This window comes from Eptesicus fuscus, chromosome 16 (genome assembly GCF_027574615.1).
Source record: "Eptesicus fuscus isolate TK198812 chromosome 16, DD_ASM_mEF_20220401, whole genome shotgun sequence".
Taxonomy (NCBI): domain Eukaryota; kingdom Metazoa; phylum Chordata; class Mammalia; order Chiroptera; family Vespertilionidae; genus Eptesicus; species Eptesicus fuscus.
The window spans coordinates 12,416,020-12,436,242 of NC_072488.1; the positions used below are offsets into that span (position 1 = coordinate 12,416,020).

At 37.2% G+C, this 20,223-nt stretch overlaps 1 protein-coding gene across 2 annotated transcripts in view; it reads left to right on the top strand.

Moving 5' to 3' along the window:
- The window catches only part of BABAM2 (BRISC and BRCA1 A complex member 2), a 356,468-nt gene that overhangs the window by 53,703 nt on the left and 282,542 nt on the right, over nt 1–20,223 (top strand). For both annotated transcript variants that reach the window (XM_054727885.1, XM_008162284.3), the window contains exon 4: nt 12,305–12,399. In XM_054727885.1, coding sequence (XP_054583860.1) covers nt 12,305–12,399 — 95 coding nt within the window. The remainder of the gene's footprint in view (nt 1–12,304; nt 12,400–20,223) is intronic.

The following is a 20,223-nucleotide window of genomic DNA, read 5'->3' on the forward strand; positions in this document are numbered from 1 at the left end:
GGATAAAGAAATTATGCTACATCCATACAATGGGATACTAGTCAGCTATAAAAAGGAACAAACGATTGATACATGTACTTAAATGTATCAATACATTTGGCTGTTTCTTAAATACCATATGCTAAGTGAAAAAAGCCAGTTTCAAAAGGTTACATACTATGTGGTTCCATTTATATTGTTACTGGAATTACAAATAACATATCTTACAGAGGACAGATTTCCAGAACACATAAAGAGCTCTCAAAAGTCAACAATAAGAAAAGAACCAACTCAATAAAAACAATGGGTAAAGAAAGTATAAGAGCAGGGCCTTATAATTTGACTCAGTGGTTGAATGAGATACTGATTAATTGAACTCAGAGTGAAAAGTCAGAGACAGGTTCAGGGGGTCAGGCTGGAATGAGCTGCCGCTGCCCAATTGCTCCCCTGGTTGCAAGTCTTTTGGGAACCCTTAGAGTTTAGGAGATGCATGCCTGTGGGGAAAGAAGAGGGGAAAGGTTCGGGCATGCTTGTAGGAGGGAAGGCACATGTTGGGATCTTCATTTTGATAGTTTTTAAAGACTGGGCTTTTAGGGGAGGTCTTGGGGTAGATATCAATATAATTAGCTTTATGCTGCTGCACCAAACTCTTAACTTTATTTGTTCTTGGGTGTGGTTGGCAAATGGTTCTGATTGGATTTCTGCTCTCTGTCTTCCTTGAGTAGGGTGATTTAAGCTATTTACCCTCTGCTTGGAGAAGAGAAATGTAAACCATTTACTCTTAAGTGTCCTTGGTTTCAGAATATGAGAATTTTCGATTTACTAGATGGCAATAAATTGCTTGACTGTTTAACTGTCTGTTTCAGTTTCCGTATTCCACTGTCCTGGCTTACTATCCTATCTCAGTATGACATTCTGGAAAAGGTGAAACTGAAGTGAGAGAGTGCGTATCAGACGTTGCTGCGGATGAGGAGTGGTGGGAAAGTTTAACTACAAAGGGATAGCAAGAGGAAATTTGGGAGGGTGATAGAATTGTTCTACCCTAATTTTGGTGGTATTTATATAAATCTATGTATGCGAATCTATGCATGTGATAAAATTCATAACTATTCTAAAAGTGAATTTTACTGTATAAATTAAAAAATAGCTAATTAATACTTAATTTTACCCTTTTCCTTTTACTCTTTTTATGTGGCCATTAGTAAGTTTTAAATTATGTGTATGAAATATATTTCTGTTGTACAGCATAACCTCAGATACTAGAAATGCAAAGAAAGATTAGATGTGGTCTCAGTCTAGAGTTAGGGGTCTGATAGAAGGAAGTCTTATGTGGAAAGGAGGCCAATGTAAATGACTTGCATTTAATCTCCCTCACTTATATATTTAAAAAATATATATTTTAATTGATTTCAGAGAGGAAGGGAGAGGGAGAGAGAGATAGAAACATCAATGATGAGAGAGAATCATCGATCGCTGCCTCCTGCATGCCTCCCACTGGGGATTGAGCCCACAACCTGGGCACATGCCCTTGACTGGAATCGAACCGTGACCTCCTGGTTCATTGGTCGACACTCAACCACTGAGTCACACTGGCCAGGATCATCCTTTTTTTTTTTTTTTTTTAAACAGGTATTTCTTGAGGGCCTGTGTCATACAAATTATCTCAATTCTCCGATACCATAATTCTTTTCCTTGATATAGGAAAAGAAATTCTACCTCTCAAGACATAAAGCATGCTATACAATGGAATCATTGGCACTATATCTGAATTTGTAGGAAAGCAGAGTATATCTTTGAGGACTTGATAAGTTTCTTTGTGGTATTCTTGTAATGAATGTTCTAGGTTTGTAGTATTATTGGGTAAATATTATTTAAATGATTGCACCCATGAGGTACTGATTAATTGAACTCAGTCTGCCAGAGAGAGAGTTTTCCAGAAGCATGTTCAGCCTGTCTGTTTATAACTTGAAACCGGGAGCACCAACCCAAAATTGGAATATAATCTAAGAATACTATGCTGAGCTGTAAACAGAGAGGTAAATCTAACAAGATTGAAATATATATAAGGGACAAATTTAAATCCCTGAAGTACATTCTCAAGTTTTGCAGTCCAAATTAAGAATGAAGACTAAAAAAAAAAGAAAAGAAAAACGAAGACTATGTGACTTAACAACAGTGTATCCTATATAATAAAAGGGTAATATGCAAATTGACCCTAACAGTGGAACGACTGGTCGCTGTGAAGTGCACTGACCACCAGGGGGCAGACGCTCAACACAGGAGCTGCCCCCTGGTGGTCAGTGTGCTCCCACAAGGGGAGCACCACTCGGCCACAAGCTGGGCTGATGGCTGCGAGCGCAGCGGCAGTGGTGGGAGCCTCTCCCACCTCCATGGCATCGCTAAGGATGTCCAACTGTGGCTTAGGCCTGCTCCCCACGGGGAACGGGCCTAAGCCATCAGTCAGCCATCCCCTGAGGGCTCCTAGGCTGCCAGAGGGATGTCTGACTGCCAGCTTAGGCTCGTTCCCCTGGGGAGTGGGCCTAAGCTGGCAGATGGGCATCCCCTGAGGGGCCTGGACTGTGAGAGGGCACAGGCTGGGCTGAGGGACCCCCTCTGAGTGCACAAATTTTCATGCACCGGGCCTCTAGTATGTATATAAAAGTCTTGGGGCTCTTAGTTGATAGGAAGCATAATACTAGTCAACACTGATGTGTCTGCCAAAGAAAGCTATTTCAACTTCCAGTGGTATTTTTTAAATAGAAGGTTAGTATCTAAAATGAAGGCATGGATTTTTGAACTTGATTCTGTGCTCTTTAGATTATGGTTAGTTCTGGGTATTATCCTCTAAGAGGATTTACAAAACTGGTACACCTACAGAGAAGAGAGGAATGGATGATAAAATAAATTGAGACCAAGTCATATGAGGAATAGTGAAAGAAACTGGGGTATTTAGCCTGGTCAAGATGTGACTCATGGTGGGGTTGAAAGAGAGGTCACAAGAGCTGCGTATAAAGGGAGTAGAAGGTCTATGATATTAAAGTGAAACTAGAATTGTTCCATAAATTCCTAAGAAGTAGTGGATAAAATTTTAAGTGAAAGAGAGAGATTAAATATCAGTATAAGGAAACACTATCAAGAGTTAGAACTCTTGGCAATGAGTCACCTCTCTGAAGTCTTTTGTCAAATTATTGCTTGAATCCACCTTCCCATTGAGACTCTCCTTCAGCTGTCATTTCCACAAGGTTCTTGTCTGATGCTTACTTTCCATACTTGGAGTTTCAGTAAATAACCATTTTATGTAGCAACTGAGGAATAATTCTTCCATCATTGGCAAAACTCCAGTTATTTACCACTTGAGTTATTTCTTTGAAACTATGTTTTCCTGGCAGTTATTTAAACTTTAAGGTACGCCTTAGCCCGTTTGGCTCAGTGGATAGAACATCCGCCTGCAGAACAAAGGGTCCTGGGTTCGATTCTGGTCAAGGGCACGTACCTTGGTTGCAGGCTCCTCCCCGGCCCAGGCCCTGGTCGGGCTCATGCAGGAGGCAACCAATCGATACGTTTCTCTCACATGGATGTTTCTCTCTGTCTTTTCCTCTCTCTCACTCTTCCTAAAAATCAATGGAAAAATATCCTCGGGTGAGGATTCTCTCTCTCTCTCTCTCTCTCTCTCTCTCTCTCTCTCTCTCTCTCACACACACACACACACACACACACACACACACACACACACACTAAGGGAGATACTATTTCAGTGGTAAGAATAGGGAAAGGAGCCTGGTCGGGCTCATGCAGGAGGCAACCAATCGATACGTTTCTCTCACATCGATGTTTCTCTCTGTCTTTTCCTCTCTCTCACTCTTCCTAAAAATCAATGGAAAAATATCCTCGGGTGAGGATTATCTCTCTCTCTCTCTCTCTCTCTCTCTCTCTCTCTCTCTCTCACACACACACACACACACACACACACACACACACACACACACACACTTTAAGGGAGATACTATTTCAGTGGTAAGAATAGGGAAAGGAGCCTGTGGACAAGCTGTGCTCCTTCTGTGACTGGGATCAGGATGATGGCTCACTCTGCAATCTGGGATGGGGCCTTCCTGAGACGATAGTGAAATCCTCTAAAGATTGTCAGCTTCTAGCTCAGTTGGAGTGGCTCAGTGGTTGAGCGTTGACCTACGAACCAGGAGGTACAGTTCGATTCACAGTCAGGGCACATGCCCAGGTTGTGGGCTTGATTCCCAGTGTGGGACGTGCAGGAGCTAGCTGATCAATGATTCTCTCTCATCATTGATGTTTCTATCTCTCTCTTCCTCTCCCTTCCTCTCTGAAATAAAAACAAAATATATTAAAATTGTCAGCTTCTAAGGCCCAGGTGTGTAAATAAAAACTACCTTGAAATATGTTAATATACATAACAACTCTTTTTGTTTTGGAATTTCTGTGATTTCATGAATGGGTCATATTATGAAGCATTGGTCCCAGTATTGTAGCCCGGACATTTTCAGGGAGTGATAAAAAATAAAACTTGAAACTACCATTTTGTTTTTAGTTGATCACAACTGCTAGACATTCTAGGTGTTTTGTGTCTTTACTTTTTTTTTTAACCTCACCTTATGTCACCCTTTTATTTCTTTGTCCTCCTGCTTACTCTTCTTTTTTCTGGAAAGTTGAAATAAGCAGTATCTGAGTAGTCTGTACTTTGTGTTCCTTTCATCTTCTCCAGGGTGAAATAAAGGAAATGCGAGGCTATTGCTTTCCTATATGATTTGTGTTGGTCTTTTCTCCACCATCTCCGCCTTGAGGTCAGGTGCTGTGTTTTCTCCTTCCCATATCACTCCCCAGGTGTCCAGTATGTGCATCTGTGCATCGTGGTTTTTAATAATGTTCTTGACTGATTTACTGACTGTTCTCCATAGCAAGGAAACAATGACGCACTTTATTGCAAAGAGGCTATAGATGTTGAGCACAGTGTTTCAGGAGATCTTAGAGGTTGAAGATAAGAGTTTGAGAAATTCTGAAATGTAAGAGTGAGATTCTGAAAGGTATTTAAATTTACTTGTTTTGAAAAATACCTGTATAATGTTTTTATTATATATATTATAGTAACTTCTCTCTTTCTCTCTAAAAAGATCCTCCCAGTTGAGGGTGTGATAATTTGGTATACATCTTTTATTTAAAAAATATTGTATAGTCAAATACTTTTAGCTGCTTTAAATGTAAAAATATCAACTAAAGTAAGAAAAAAAAAGAAATTAACTTCCCCAGTACTGTTGTTTAAAAGGATCCATATGGGAACTTCTTGAAAATGAAAGATCTTTAAAGTATTCAGGGAATATTATCAAAATATTCTTTGTTTTTAAAAAGAGCTCATTTCAGAGTTTTAAACATGGGCGGACTCCCTAATTGCATTTTCAAGATGATTTTATTTATAAAAAATAAATTTATTCAGAACCATTGAGTAAATACTTTCTAGTTCATTTGTTTAAGTTGAGATTAAAGTAGGACAAATTTTTGTATCACACTAAAAAATAACAGCTTTATTGAAATTTAATTTACATACCATGCAATTCTCTCTTTGAAGTGTACAATTCAGTGATTTTTAATGTGTTCACAAAGTTGTGCAACCTTCAGCACTCTTCCACCACATTTTCGTCTCCATAAAAAGAAACCTTGTACTCTTTAGCAGTCGCTCCCCATTTCCTCCTTTTCCAGCCCCTGGCAACCATTAATCTACTTTCTGTTTCTGTGGATTTATGTATTCTGGACATTTCATGTAAATGAAATTATACAATAATCATACAATATATGTGGCCTTTTGTGTTTGACTGTTTTCACTTAGCATAATGTTTTCAAGGTTCATCCACATTGTAGCATGTAACAGTACCTTTTTTTAAATAACTGAATGACATACATATCTCACATTTTATTTATCCATTCTTCAGTTGATGGACATTGTTTTTTCCCCCTACTTTTTGTCAGTGTGAATAGTGCTGCTATAAACACTCATGTGCAAGTTTTTGTGTGAACCTGTTTTCATTTTTCTTGAGTATATACCTGGGAGTGGAACTGGGGGGTCATAAGGTTCTGTGTTTACCATTTTGAGGAACTGCCAAACTGTTTTCCAAAGTGGTGGTACCAATTTCGATTCCCACCAGCAGTGTATGAGGGTTCCAGTTTCTCCACATCCTCCCAAGATCTATTATTCTATGTCATTTTGATTGTAGCCATCATAATAGGTGTGAAGTGGTATCTCATTGTGGTTTTGATTTTTATTTTATTAATGATTAATGATGTTGAGCATTTTTTCATATACTTGTTGGCCATTTCCATATCTACTTTGGAGAAATAGCTATTTAAACCCTTAGTCCATTTTTAAATTGGGTTGTCTTTTTATTATTGAGGTATCTTATATATAAGTGTGCCTTATATATTCTGGGATCAAGTTCTTTATCAGACATATGATTTGCCAAATCATATATTTTCTCCTATTCTATGAGTTGTCTTTTCACTTTCTAGACAGTGTCCTTGAAGGACAAAAAATGTAACATTTTTATGACGTCCAATTTACTTAGTTATTCTTTTGTTGCTTGTGCTTTTGATTTCGTATGTAAGAAAACACTACCTAATTATAAAGATAATACTTTTATGTTTTCCTCAAAGAATTCTATAGTTTTCACTCTTACACTTAGACCTTTGATCCATTTTAGTTAATTTTGGTATAGTTTAGGGACTCAACTTGATTGGTTAGCATGAGAATATCCCATTGTCCCAGCACCATTTGTTGAAAAGACTCTTAGTCTGTTTGGGCTGCTATAGCAATGTATTAGACGTTGAATGACTTAAGCAACAAACATTTACTTTTCGCAGTTCTGGAGCCTGGGAAGTCTGAGAGCAAGATACTGGCAGATTCAGTGTCTGGTGAGGGTCTTGTTCCTGGTTCAGTCTGTTTTTTCGTTGTAACCTCACATGGCAGAAGGGCACAAAGAGCTCTCTTGGGTCTTTTATTAAGGGCACTAATTCCATTCTTGAGGGCCCTTCGCTTACGACCTAATCACCTCCCAAAGGCCCTACCTCTAAATATTATCACATTGGGGATTAGGTTTCCACATATAAATTTCAAATACACACACACACACACACACACACACACACACACACACATATATATATATATATATATATATATATATATGTAAATTGATTTTGGAGAACAAGGGAGAGGGAGAGATAGAAACATCAATGATGAGAATCATTGACCAGCTGCCTCCTCTATGCCCCCTGCTGGGGATCCATCTGGTAACCTGGGCATGTGGCATGTGTCTGACTGGGAATCAAACCATGACCTTCTGTTCATAGGTCAATGCTCAACCACTGAGCCATGCCGGTGGGGCTCCACATGTGAATTTTAAGGGGACACAAACATTCACATAGCAGACCCTTTTATTAAAAAATTTTTAAAAAAATGTATTTTTATTGATTTCAGAGAGGAAGGGAGAGGGAGAGAAAGATCAAAACATCAATGATGAGAGAGAATCATTGATCGGCTGCCTCCTGCATGTTCCCCACTGGGGATCGAGCCAGCAACCCTGACATATGCCCTGCCCAGGAATCGAACCATGACCTCCTGGTTTAGTCTGACAATGTATAGGTTGGTGTTCAACCACTGAGCCATGCTGGCTGGGCTAAAAATTTTTTTAAAATTGTGGTAAAATATACATAATATAAAATTTAACATCTTAATAGTTTTTAAGTGTACATTTCAGTAGTGTTAAGTACATTCATATTGTTGTGCATCCAATCTCCATAACTCTTTTCATTTTGCAAAACTAACTCTTTATACCCATTAAACAACTCCCCATTTCCTTTTCCCCTAGCTCTTGCCAACCACCATTCTTCTTTCTGTCTCTATGAATTTGACAGAGGTACTTCATATAAGTAGAATCACACAGTTTTTGTCTTTTTGTGACTGGCTTATTTTGCTTACCATAACATTCTCAAGTGTTATTCATGTAATATCATGTGTCAGAATGTCCTTTTTAAGGTTAAATTTAATGTTCCATTGTATATGTTTATCTTTTTAACTGTCAGTGGACAGTTGCTTTAGTTAGACTATTATCTTGGGAATAGTAGTGTACAAATATCTCTTTGAAACACTCATTTCACTTGTTTTGGTGGAATTGCTGAATTACATGGTAATTCCATTTTAAAATTTTTGAGGAGCTGCATATTGTTTTTCATAGTGGCTGCACCAGTTTACATTCCCACCCGTGGCTCACAGGGGTTCCAATTTTTCCACAGCCTCGCCAACACTCAATATTTTCTCTTTGCCCCATTGAATTGTCTTAGGGCCTTTGTCAAAATCAATTGACTATAAATGTGAAAGTTTATTGCTAGATTCTGAATTCTATTCCATTGATCAGAATGTCTCTACTTATGCCAGTACCACACTGTTTTGATTATTGTGGTTTTGAATTGGGAATAAGTTTTGAATTGGCAAGTGTAAGTCCTACAACCTTGCTTTTTCAAGATTGCTTTTTGGCCATTCTGGATCCCTTGCATATACATATGACTTTAAGGATTGGTTTGTCAATTTCTGCAATAAATAAGTCAGGCAGGGATTTTGATAAGAATTATATGCAATCTGTAGATTGATTTAGGTAGTATTGTCATCTGAACAATATTAAGTCTTCTGATTCATGGACATGAGATGTCTCCCATTTATGTAGGCCTCTTTAACATTTTCCAACAATGTCTGTAGTTTTTAAGTGTACAATCTTACATTTCTTTTGTTAAGTTTATTCCTAAGTATTTTATTCTTATTTATGCTGTTGTAAATGAAATTGCTTTCTTAATTTCATTTTAGATTGTTCGTTGATAATGTATAGAAATGCAATTGATTTTATACATTTACCTTTTATTTTGCAAACCTTGCTGAACTTATTGGTTCTCATAGTTTATTTATTTATTTTTTTTGGATTTTATATCCAATGTAGATGCCATTTATTAATTTTTCTTGCCTAAGTGTCCTGGCTAGAAGTTGCAGTACAATGTTGAATAGAATTGGCAAGAGTGAATATCCTTGGATCAGAGTTTTAATGTTTGGTGGTTTGGAAATACTATGTATTACTGACAATGCTCCTTTGAGAATTTGAAAATCAAGCTTTGTGTCTTCAATAGAAACAAAAATAATAAAATTGCTTCTATTGGAATTTAGCATGCTATTTATTTTTTGAGCATTGAGGCACAATGGATTGCAGCTTGGCTTTTTCCAAAACTGTAATGCCTTTGCTTTATTAACTTCATGAATTTTTTTTCTAAAGGTCACTAAAGTAAGCCAGCCATAGAGCTTTTGAAAACGTATCCTAATGTACATGTCCTCCTAAGGAATTGTTCATGCTGGGTGTAGTTGAATAAGAATGAGTAATCAGGGCATTCGTATTGTTTTCACTAGTTCTTCTTCATCTTGGCTTGGATTAATGTTTTATAGTTGGCAGATTTGAAGAAATTTTATAACTCATAATAGATATAGTTGAAAACCAGATTGTGGGTTGGATGAAGGGACTGATTGTAGTAACTTTTATTTATTTTATTTTATTTTTTGTTAAGCCTCACCCAAATATATTTTTTCCATTGATTTTTATTTTAGAGAGAGTGGAAGGAAGGGAGGGAAAGGAGGAGGGGGAGAGAGGGAGAGAGAAAGAGAAGAGAAGAGAGAGAGAGAGAGAGAGAGAGAGAGAGAGAGAGAGAGAGAGACAGAGACAGAGACAGAGACAGACAGAGACAGACAAGGAGAGAGAAGAGAGAGAAACATTGATGTGAGACACACACATCAATTGGTTGCTTTCTGCAAACTCCTCGACTGGGGCTGGGGATTGAACCTGCAATTCAGGTATGTGCCCTTGACTGGGAAGCGAACCTGTGACCCTTTAGTGGGCGGGTCAATGCTCTAACTATTGAGCAACACTAGCCAGGGCTGTACCAACTTTTCTTTTGGTACTAACTTTTGATAATTTAATTCTAAACCCAACTTCTGAAGGATATATTATTGCTCAAATTTATTCCTTACAGAAAGTGGTAGAAGTAATAACTATTCTATACTTTATTCTTTACTGTAGATATCTTTACTTTAGATATTCAATGTAGAGAATAGAATTTCTTTCATATATTGAGCATTTCTTGAATCTATTCTATATGTGTTGCATTTTGCTTTGTCAGAGACATGAAATAAATATAAGAGCATGTTTGTTTTCTGAATGCTTACAAGATATTTAGGAAGATCAAGTTTATGTCTTGTCTCTCTCACAAAATGTAAGCTCCTTGAGGATAACTATCTTTGTATTGACACAGTGTGTATCACGGTGCTCACATTATAGGGTTTGTTTATTATGAATTTTAAAAATTAATGAAACAATAAAAATAATATGACTACATTTTAATACTCAAGTGAATGACATAACCAAATAGTATTGTTGAATTTCATAAGGAACAATGATCAGTTCTGAATTTATTAGGGGAGCCTTTATGCAACAAAAGATAATTAAGTAGGCTCGTAAAGGATGGATAAGAACTGAGGAAGGGGTAAGAGCATTTCAACTACACGTCATAGTATTTGAAGGTCAGTGAGTGGATCATATCAACTGGAATAGAAAATTGGTATTGGCTTGTAGATAGAAGAATGGAAAAATAAATAGGAACATTGTATTTTGGAAGCCTTACTGCCAGTTGGAAAAGCTTGCCCTCACTCCATTTGACATCAGAGAATCAATTAAATTTTTTTTTTTAGCTGGGAAGTTTTGGGGCAAAGCGGTACTTCAAGAAGATTTACTTTGTGATAGTATGTATTATGGGCTGGAGGGAAACTGGTATTTTAAGGCCATTTAAGAGGATATGGTCATAACTGAATTCTTCTAGTCCTGCCAACTCTTCAAGAGCAGAGTTCTTTGCTTGGTCTTTAGTGCCAGCATAGAGCCTAGAGCAGATTTTAAATGTTTGTTCATTGGATGCATGAATGTATGGACTAGGTCATCTGGGCCTGGATAGAGCTCTGAGCAGTGGGACATATCCATATGAGAAACATTTTGTTTTCTATGAGTATAAAGGGTACAGGTAGGGTTGAAGATGATACCAAAGCTTCAGCATGATGATTAAGGAATAGCAATGCCATCCCTAGAGATAGGGAAGTCAGCTAGGGGAAGAGAGGGGTTAGAAAAGGGACAGTGAGGAGCATGTTTTCAGACTTGTGGAGTTTGACATTGAAATACATAGTACATAGAGGTAGAAAGGCTCAAAGGAGAACTGAAGTCTGAATGTTTAAATTTGGATATCACCATGAAGACATTGTTTAAGCAGTAAAAATGATTGGACTGATATAACTGTACGTGTGTGTATGGATATATGGTATGCAAGTACACAAGTATACATACTCTTATATACTAGAACCCAGTATATGTTAGATTATTGGCGTACTAATCTGCTTATTTATATTAGCAGAATGGTGAGGACTGATTCTTGGGGTGAGTGGAGGGAATAAAAGGGGAGCTAAAGGAGGAGACAGGAAAGGAACAGAGAGGTAAGAGAATTTACAACTAAGGAGGCTTTGTAATTACTCATGTTTCAAAATAATACTAGTAATAACAATACTAGTATTCCCTTATCAGTTATTGCGTGCTTGCTATATACCAGACACCGTGCTAGTACATGGTGGTCTTTTATCCTCACATGTGGTTGGTCTCTTTATCCTCACAACAAATCTGTGAAGTTAGTGATCTTATATCCCACTTCTACTGATGAGGAAACTGAAGTGTAAAGAAGTTACAACTTGCCCAAGATGATTTGAATAATAAGTAATTAGGAGACCTTATGGCTATAAACCTGACTTTTTTTTTCTCCAAGCCAAATGTTCTTTCCATTATACCAAAGGTCTATATGTTTAATTTCTTGCAGGAAAGCACTGTATCTTGATAGCATCAGTCTTCGTTCAAAGCCTGTTAATTAGCAGGCAGTGATTGGACAGTAACATCTCCTACAAAAGTATCTCCATATATTTTGTATGTGGCTGCTTAAACCTTCCTACTGTGTATTTATATTTATAGTGTGTTAGGAGATTAAAATTTTTTGATTCGTGTTGTGGATGTTAATTTGAAAGAGGATATCAGTTCTTTTGTTTGGAGAATTAATCATTCAGAAAGTGTTTTTCAGTTTTTGTTTTTTTTGTCTAACATAAACGTCTTCCAGAAGTTTTTCTGGTGCATTCCTCAGAATGTTATACTTTAACAAGGAAATGAGAAGGGTCTGACATTTTCTTTTATTTCAGGGGATATAATTTTCAATGCCCAATACCCAGAGCTGCCCCCTGATTTTATCTTTGGAGAAGATGCTGAATTCCTGCCAGACCCCTCGGCTCTGCATGTGAGTAACTGCAGGCTCATTTGGATATTCTTCATTTGTTGAAAGAAAATAAGATTAGCTTTTGACAATTGCTTAATAGTTAAATTTGCCAAACGTGGACTTTTTCCACCACTTTTTTCTCTGTTTTGTGAAGTAAGTACAACTCTTTATGTGCTAAAAGAATTTAAGTAAGAGGTGTTTTTATTTTTTCATTGCAGCTTTACTTTCAGACTATTTTGAATTAATGAAAGTCTCTAGCATATTGGTTAAAATATTTTTACTCCAGCTTGAGACATGTTGAAAACATTTTCTTTGTTTTAACTTAATATTTCATGCCTGCAATCAATTTTCTAATGTTTACTAACACTTCATCACAGGGCTTGTTAGAGGAGTGTTTTTTGGCTGAGAGGCCTTTTTTGTTTTTTGTAATATAAGTGAAAGTGTCAAATTTGGACTTGAATCCGTATTATCTCAGTATTATTATCAGAAGGGTAAAGACCAGATTAAGTCTACAAGACCCAAAGCTTCGCAGATGAAGTAAGATGTCTCTGGAATGAAGGCAGAGAAGGGGGTGGTGGGACTTGTCAGAGCACATGAGGTTTATATAAACATGGTGTGCTTTGCATGCCTGGTGGAGAAAAACATGCCATTTTGTTTAAAAAAGTCTGACTAGACAAAATGTCTCTTTCCTTACCAAGTTTGATTTTGCTGTGGTACCTCTACTATAAGAAGTTTTGTTGTTGTTCAAAACTATGTTCTTAGTTTTGGATTTTGGAATTTTTTGTCTCATTTAGGTTTTGTAATTTAGAGTTTTGATGACTTACTCGGAAATCTTGCCCCCCTCCCTCTTTAAAAGGGGAAGTATTAAATAGGAAGTTTTAACCCAAACTTAAAGCATTATCTTAAATTTTATAACACAGTTGCAAAAATATGGTTGGCAGGAGTAGGATGGTTTTGTTGCTAAATTTCTAATAATTACCAAAAAACTGTTACTTTGGCTGATTTAAAAAAAAAATTGTAGTTTAGGTATGACGCCTGTAGATGCTGTGTGTTATATATTCATCCCATATTGAGCTGAAGGGCTTACCTGAAGAAAGTGAATTAGCTTAAATAAAGGATACACATAAGGTTAATACAAATATGTGGTGTTCTAATCCATCAGATGAAGCCACCTCTTTCTAAACGCAAACGTTTATAACTCAGGGAAGTGAGTGCCATTAAGGACTTTGAAATTCTTAGATGAGTGGAAAATACTAGATAGATACCAGATCTAGAGATAGATCTCTCATAGATACCAGAGAATCATAAATCACTGAGTTAGAATCTTAGTGGTCTAGTGGTTCCCACTTTTGATATACATTAGAATAATTTAGGGAGCTTGTTAAAAATACAGATTCCTGAACCCAGTGGGCATACTGAGTTAGATACTTTAGGAAGCCAGAGTAATTAAATTTTCTGAGTAATTTTTATATATTAGTCTGAATTGCTATTGGGAACCACTAATTAAATTAATCTTTTACAGTAATATTCCCAACAGAAGGCAATTTGCCTTTGCTTCACATTATTTCCAATGAAGGGTCATTTTCCAGTTTGGGGACAGCTCTAATTTTTTTTAAGTAACAGCTTTATTGAGACATAATTTATATGTCTTGCAATTTACTCATTTAAAGTGTATAATTGAATGATTTTTAGTGTATTCATTGAATCATGCAACCATCACCAGTCAAATTTAGAACATTGTCATCACCCCTAAAAGAAACTCCTTGTTGTTCCCTCTAGGCAATAACTAATCTATATTATGTCTATGTGGATTTGCCTGTTTTGGACATTTCTTATAAATGGAATTATACAATATGTGTTGTGTCTGTGTGTGTGTGACTGTGTGTGACTGATTTTCCCTAAGCATACTGTGTTTTTTTTAAGCTTTTTAAAATTAACTTTATTGGGGTGACATTAGTCAATATGAACATATAGGTTTCTGTTACAAGATCTGTATGTTGCACCGTGTAGGAGACCATTTTCAATGTGGCATATATCACTGTTTTTTTTTTATTGCCAAATAATATTCCATTGTATGCATATACCACTTTTTATTTATCCATTGTTGGTGAATATTTGGTTGTTTCCACATTTCGTCTGTTATAAATATTGCTGTTGTGTGGATAAATTTTTATTTCTCTTGGGTATATCCCTAGGAGTGGAATTGCAGGGTTAAATGGTAACTCTGTGTTTAGTTTTTTGAGGAATTCCCAGATGGTTTTCCAAAGTGCCTGTACCATTTTATATTCCCGCCAGCAGTGTAGAAGTGTTCCAGTTTCTCTACATCCTCACCAGTGTCTGTTATTATCTGTCTTTATGATGATGGCAATCCTAGTGGGTATGAAGTGGTATCTCACTGTGTCTTGGGTTGCATTTCCCTGATGGCTGTGCATCATAATGATATTTTGCACCTTTTCACTGGAATGGAAGCTGCATGAGAGAATGGAGTTAGTTTTGTTCACTGCTGTATCCTAGTACCTAGAAGAGCATCTGGTGTGTAGAGGTATACAAATATATATACCTCTATATTCGTGTTTGTTAGGGGAATAGGTTGTTTTAAGGTTCTGTATTCCTTAAGGGACTTGTTGGTTTATGAAACTAGAAAATATGTTTTCAGTGATAATTTCAAAATAGAAGAAAAAGATTCAGTTTTAGAGAAGTTTGGGGCATAAAAATCAGTTAACAGAAGCTCTGAAGCAGTGATTTTCAGCCTGGTTTTTGCAATACCCTGTGGTATATTCAGCTACCTCAAAGGGTATTGTGAAATTATTGCCCCTGAAAATAATAACGATAATTCATTTTAATTTAAAATGAAGTTGCATAAAGGAGGAAGGGTGGATCACAAATTTAAATGAGAACAACATGTTGTAATCATAGCAATATTGGGAACCACTGATATCTTACTTCCTAGTTTGAAGAAGGTGAGGGCAGTTTGTCTTTGAGACAATCATCTTTAGGTTGGGGGAGCTACTGCTACTGCAGGCACTGCCCACGTTGTATAATTCTTGACTCTGTTCTGCTGGCGTGGAATGTTAGAATAGAAAGAAGTATTGTACTAACGCTTTGTCACTACTCTTCCTGCTCTTCACTGTACTACCTGCAGAAAGACATCTTTTGAATGTGTCCTTGCAAAATAGTGCTCATGCCCTGTAGACACGAAATAGATGCAAAGAATGTGTGAAGCTGGTATGGAGCGCACCGCCCCCTGCTGAAAAATGCCGCCCAGATATGTGATGCTCCTAGTCCTAGACACTTCCATGTCCATGGCCTATAATATCTTTTAAAATAGAGTGCTCCGTCATTGTTCAGATATCTATTAATGCCTCATTTGAGACCTATAAAAGTTTCATCTTTAGCGTTCAAGTGGACATAGCGCGCAAGACCGATAAGTGCATAGAATTGCAGCCATGGGTGGTACGTGCTGGGTAGAGGTATATGCACAGGGTGCTGTGGGGTCGTGTAGGAGGAGCAGTTATCAGAACCACATTTGAGAGGTGCCAGGGACTTAGAAACATTATTTGATTGTTTATAAGTACTCTATATTTTGGTGTAACTTATTGAAGAATAATATACTAGAGAAGAGTGTACAAATCACAAGTGTATAGCCTGGCGAATTTCAGAAAGTAAACACACCACATGACCAGTTCCTAGATCAAGAAACAGAACGCTTCCAGTGTCCCGAGGCCCTACTCATGCCCCTTCCATCACCGTGACCATTTCATCCGAGAGTAAACATGCTGACTTACACCACCATGGTTAGTTTTGTCTTTTTCAGTCTTTCTACAAATGGAATCAAGGATGGACTTGTATGTCTGACTTTTTTTTCATTCAACATTTATTTGTGAACTTCACCTATACAATTTGTTGTTGTATGCTCATTGCTCATAGTATTGAACAATATAAACTGAATATATAAACTATATAAACTGAACATATCACAGTTTCTTTATCCACTGTTATTGATCAACATCTGGATTATTTTGGTTTCTTGCTGTTGTGAATAGTGCTCCTGTGAGTGGTACATATCTCAGTGAATATAGTAGTATGTGTGCATTTCCGGTGGGTATTTGCTGAAGAGTGGACTTATTGGGTCACATGTATAGAGAATTAAGGAGAGGACTATTAATATATATACATATGCATACACATATAATTTTGAAGGCATGTGCTATAAACAAGGCTTTAAAAGCACAATTGTGGAAAAACAGAACATCTTGAAAGAACAAACAAGTTAAAATGAAACAGTTTATCAGTTGGATTTCGGTTAGGAGACAGAAACCATACTAGTAATTTGAATAGGAAAATTGAATATAGAGAATTATTAACAATTTAAAGGAGCAAAAGAGAATTCTAAAGAATGTAAGAATAGCAATTGCATAGAATAGTTACCCCAGGGCTGAGGGAGGATACCCAAGAAGGAACAAACTTGGAAGATCCTCCCTCACATCTCCCCCTACCACTAATGCCGAGACTTGGACGTCTGGGCTGGAGAGGGTGTGGCTGTAGCCCATGGATGGTGGAGACCTTCACTTGGGGGTGCTGCAGGCCAGAACTGGTGTGTGGCCTACCCAGCATGTATCTATCACCCATGGCTGCAGTTCATGGTTGGCCAGGGCTGGAGAGTAGAAATGGGCTGGGTGCAGTTAAACAGGCGGAAGGGTGAGCACGAATGGGTCTCCTACATGCCTCTGGCTGCTGTACCATAGGAGCAGCTATAAAAAGTCCACCAGAACTAGGATAAGAAGCTTCTCTTCTGTTATGCCTTGTACTGTTCCTTCATCACTTCCATTGACAAGCTAACCACCAGCTGGCAAAGGAAAAAATGTTTACAAGATCCAGCCTCAGTTTCATAAATAGGAAAAAGAAAAGTAGATTTGGGAGATGAGAGGCAATAAATGAATAACTAGCACAAGTAGATAATGCCTAACTTATCTTCTAGTGTGTTTTCTGCCATGTGTAATCTGCGATTAAACCCCTCTAATGAATTCTTAACTTTAGGTAAAATCTTTTTCAATTCTGTTTGATTATTTCCATAAACTCTTTGGTGAATTTGTCTTTTCATCTATAATTTTCTCCATTTTCTTGCACATGCTGATCATTCTTATTTCTAAGTCTTTATGAGTCAGTTCTAGTATTTGGAATATTATTGGGTCTATTTGTTTTGCCTGCTTTTTTCTTTGGTTATCAACCATGTGGTACTGGTACTGTATTTGGTATTTCTAATAGTTTTGAATGAACATCAGACAGTTCAGTTGAAAACATAGAGGCTCTGCCTGGCCAGTGAGGAGCATCGACCCATGAACCAGGAGGTCACGGTTTGATTCCCAGTGAGGGCACATGTCTGGGTTGCGCACTCAATCCCCAGTGGGGAGAGGTGGTGCAGAAGGCAGCCAATCAATGATTCTCTCTCATCATTGATGTTTCTATCCCTCTTTCCCTCTCTCATTCTCCCATCCACTTTCTGAAATCAATAAAAATATATTTTAAAAAAAGCTATAGAAGCTCCAAATGATGCTATCTTCTTCTAGAGAGAAGGTTCATTGTCTATTCTCACAGGCATATCGATGTTGGCAGATCACCCTAATCCAGATAGGGACTCTGCTGAGTTTGGCTGGTTTGGTCAGGGTCTGGCTACCTCTGGCTCACTACTGTTCCTGAGGTAGAGCTCTTTAGGGTTTTCATCCAAGAGTCTGGAGCGATCAATGTTCCTAGACACTTTAAAAAAATATGTTTTTATTGATTTTTTAGAGAGAGAGGAACGGAGAGAGAGAGGAAAATCGATGAGGAGAAACATCGATTGGCTACCTCCTGCACACCCCACATGGGATTGAGCCAGCAACCCGGGCATGTGCCTTGACCAGGAATCGAACTGGTGACCTTTTAGTGCATGGGTCAATGCTTAACCACTGAGAAACACCAGCCAGGCAATTCCTAGACACTTTTAAGTGCCTTAGTCTTCAAAATATTTTAAGATTTCTCAAACATTAAATCACCCAAACAGTGTGGATCTCAAATTCTAAATTTTGTCTTGTAAGATTGCTGATAACTCCACTCTGCTTTTCAGAGGTAGTTTATTTTTTCTTTTAAATTGAATTCATTGGGGTGACATTGATTAATAAAATTGTATAGGTTTCAGGTATACAATTCTGTAGTTCATCATCTATATATTGTATTGTGTGTTCACCACTCCAAGTGAAGTCTCTGTCAATCACCATTTATCCCCCTATACCTTCTTCTTCCCCACCCCCCATCCCTTTTCCCTCTGGTAATCACTATACTGTTGTCTGTGAATATGAGAAACTTACCAGAAATTTCAATGCAAAATTGGTTTATGTACTACTGTATTAAAAACTCTATTTGTACTTCTACCATGATGTTTTTACTCCTCAGCCATGGAAACATTTTACAAAGAAGGAAGAATATTGGTGCCATTATTCTTTGTAAAATGTACTTCCTAAGAGGAGACAGTGGAAGTGACCTGGTTTAAAAATGATGATTTATGATTTAATCTATTTTTCCAAAGGTGTTGCTATTATAGTCAATTTTGGATTAAGGAAAGGAGTATTAATATATACACATATGCAATACACACATATAATTTTGAAGGCTTGTGTTATAAACAAGGCTTTAAAAGCACAGTTGTAGAAAAACAGAACATCTTGAAAGTACAAGAAGGTACATTCAAAATGTTCACTCTCATAAGACAAGTGAAAAAAAGGCAACCCAAGTTATTTTTGAAATCTAATGGCAAATATAACGTTTAGCAGATGTTGCTAGTTTTGATTTACTAGATTGAAAATGTAAAAATGCTTTTGGGAAAATGAGGTACTAGGTTGAGTGTGAAGCATGGTAGCTCAAGAATTTGCTTATTCAGAGGAGTAATTTAAAATTCAGCTTTCAAAATTATTTGTTTTTGGTTGGTCATCTCTCATTGGTCATTCCTTATTGCTTCCTATCCTCTCCACTCTCCTTAAAGAGTTGGGTGTTTATGTATTTTTATTATTATTTGTGGTACAGGCACTTAGTAAGTATATGCTAAGGTTTTTGTTTTGTAATGAATGACTCTGCCAAATACCACATTAATGGTACAGAGGTTTTGATGAAGTAGTGATTCTTAAGCCTGTGGTGATCTGAGGCTTTCTGGAGGAGGAAGGTCGTTAAGCAGGAGGAGGCTTCAGAAGATGAACAGAGGGGGTGGCACTGTGGGCACAAAGACAGCTACAGAGAATCATCACAAACCAAGGATGGCATATGGAAGCACTGAGTGAACCAGTTTTCTTGGAGGAGAGTTTGCATTGGCAAATAGTAGAAAATGCAGAGGTAGATTGAGGCAACGTGGTAATTGATTTAGAATATAGAGCTAGATATTGTTCATTAATAGGTTAGGCTGTGATTTTAAGAAATTGCTTCAGCCTTATGTTTTGTCCTTTTCTTTTAAAAAATATATGGTTTACAAAGACATTGCAGCTTTTGTGAGATGTTTATGACCTGAAGATGTTTTTCCCTCTTTGGTATTGAGGATTCCAGAAATGTTTGAAGCTTTTACTTCTTAGCCACCTGCTGTTAAGTACACTTCTGGAAATAGTTATAAACTTCATGTATGTATATTCAGTTTTTAGGGGAGTCAAATTTTTATTATACATTTTAAAATATACAGTTGATTGTTGATTATACTCCCTCAGGATCTCTAAGTTATTTCACATTCTCCACCTGTTTAAAAGGCTGGTCCAAAGGAAAAGTAACACAATTTGGATGAATGAGAAATACTTCAGAAAGGGAAACCACATGATGAATTGCAGCAATTAG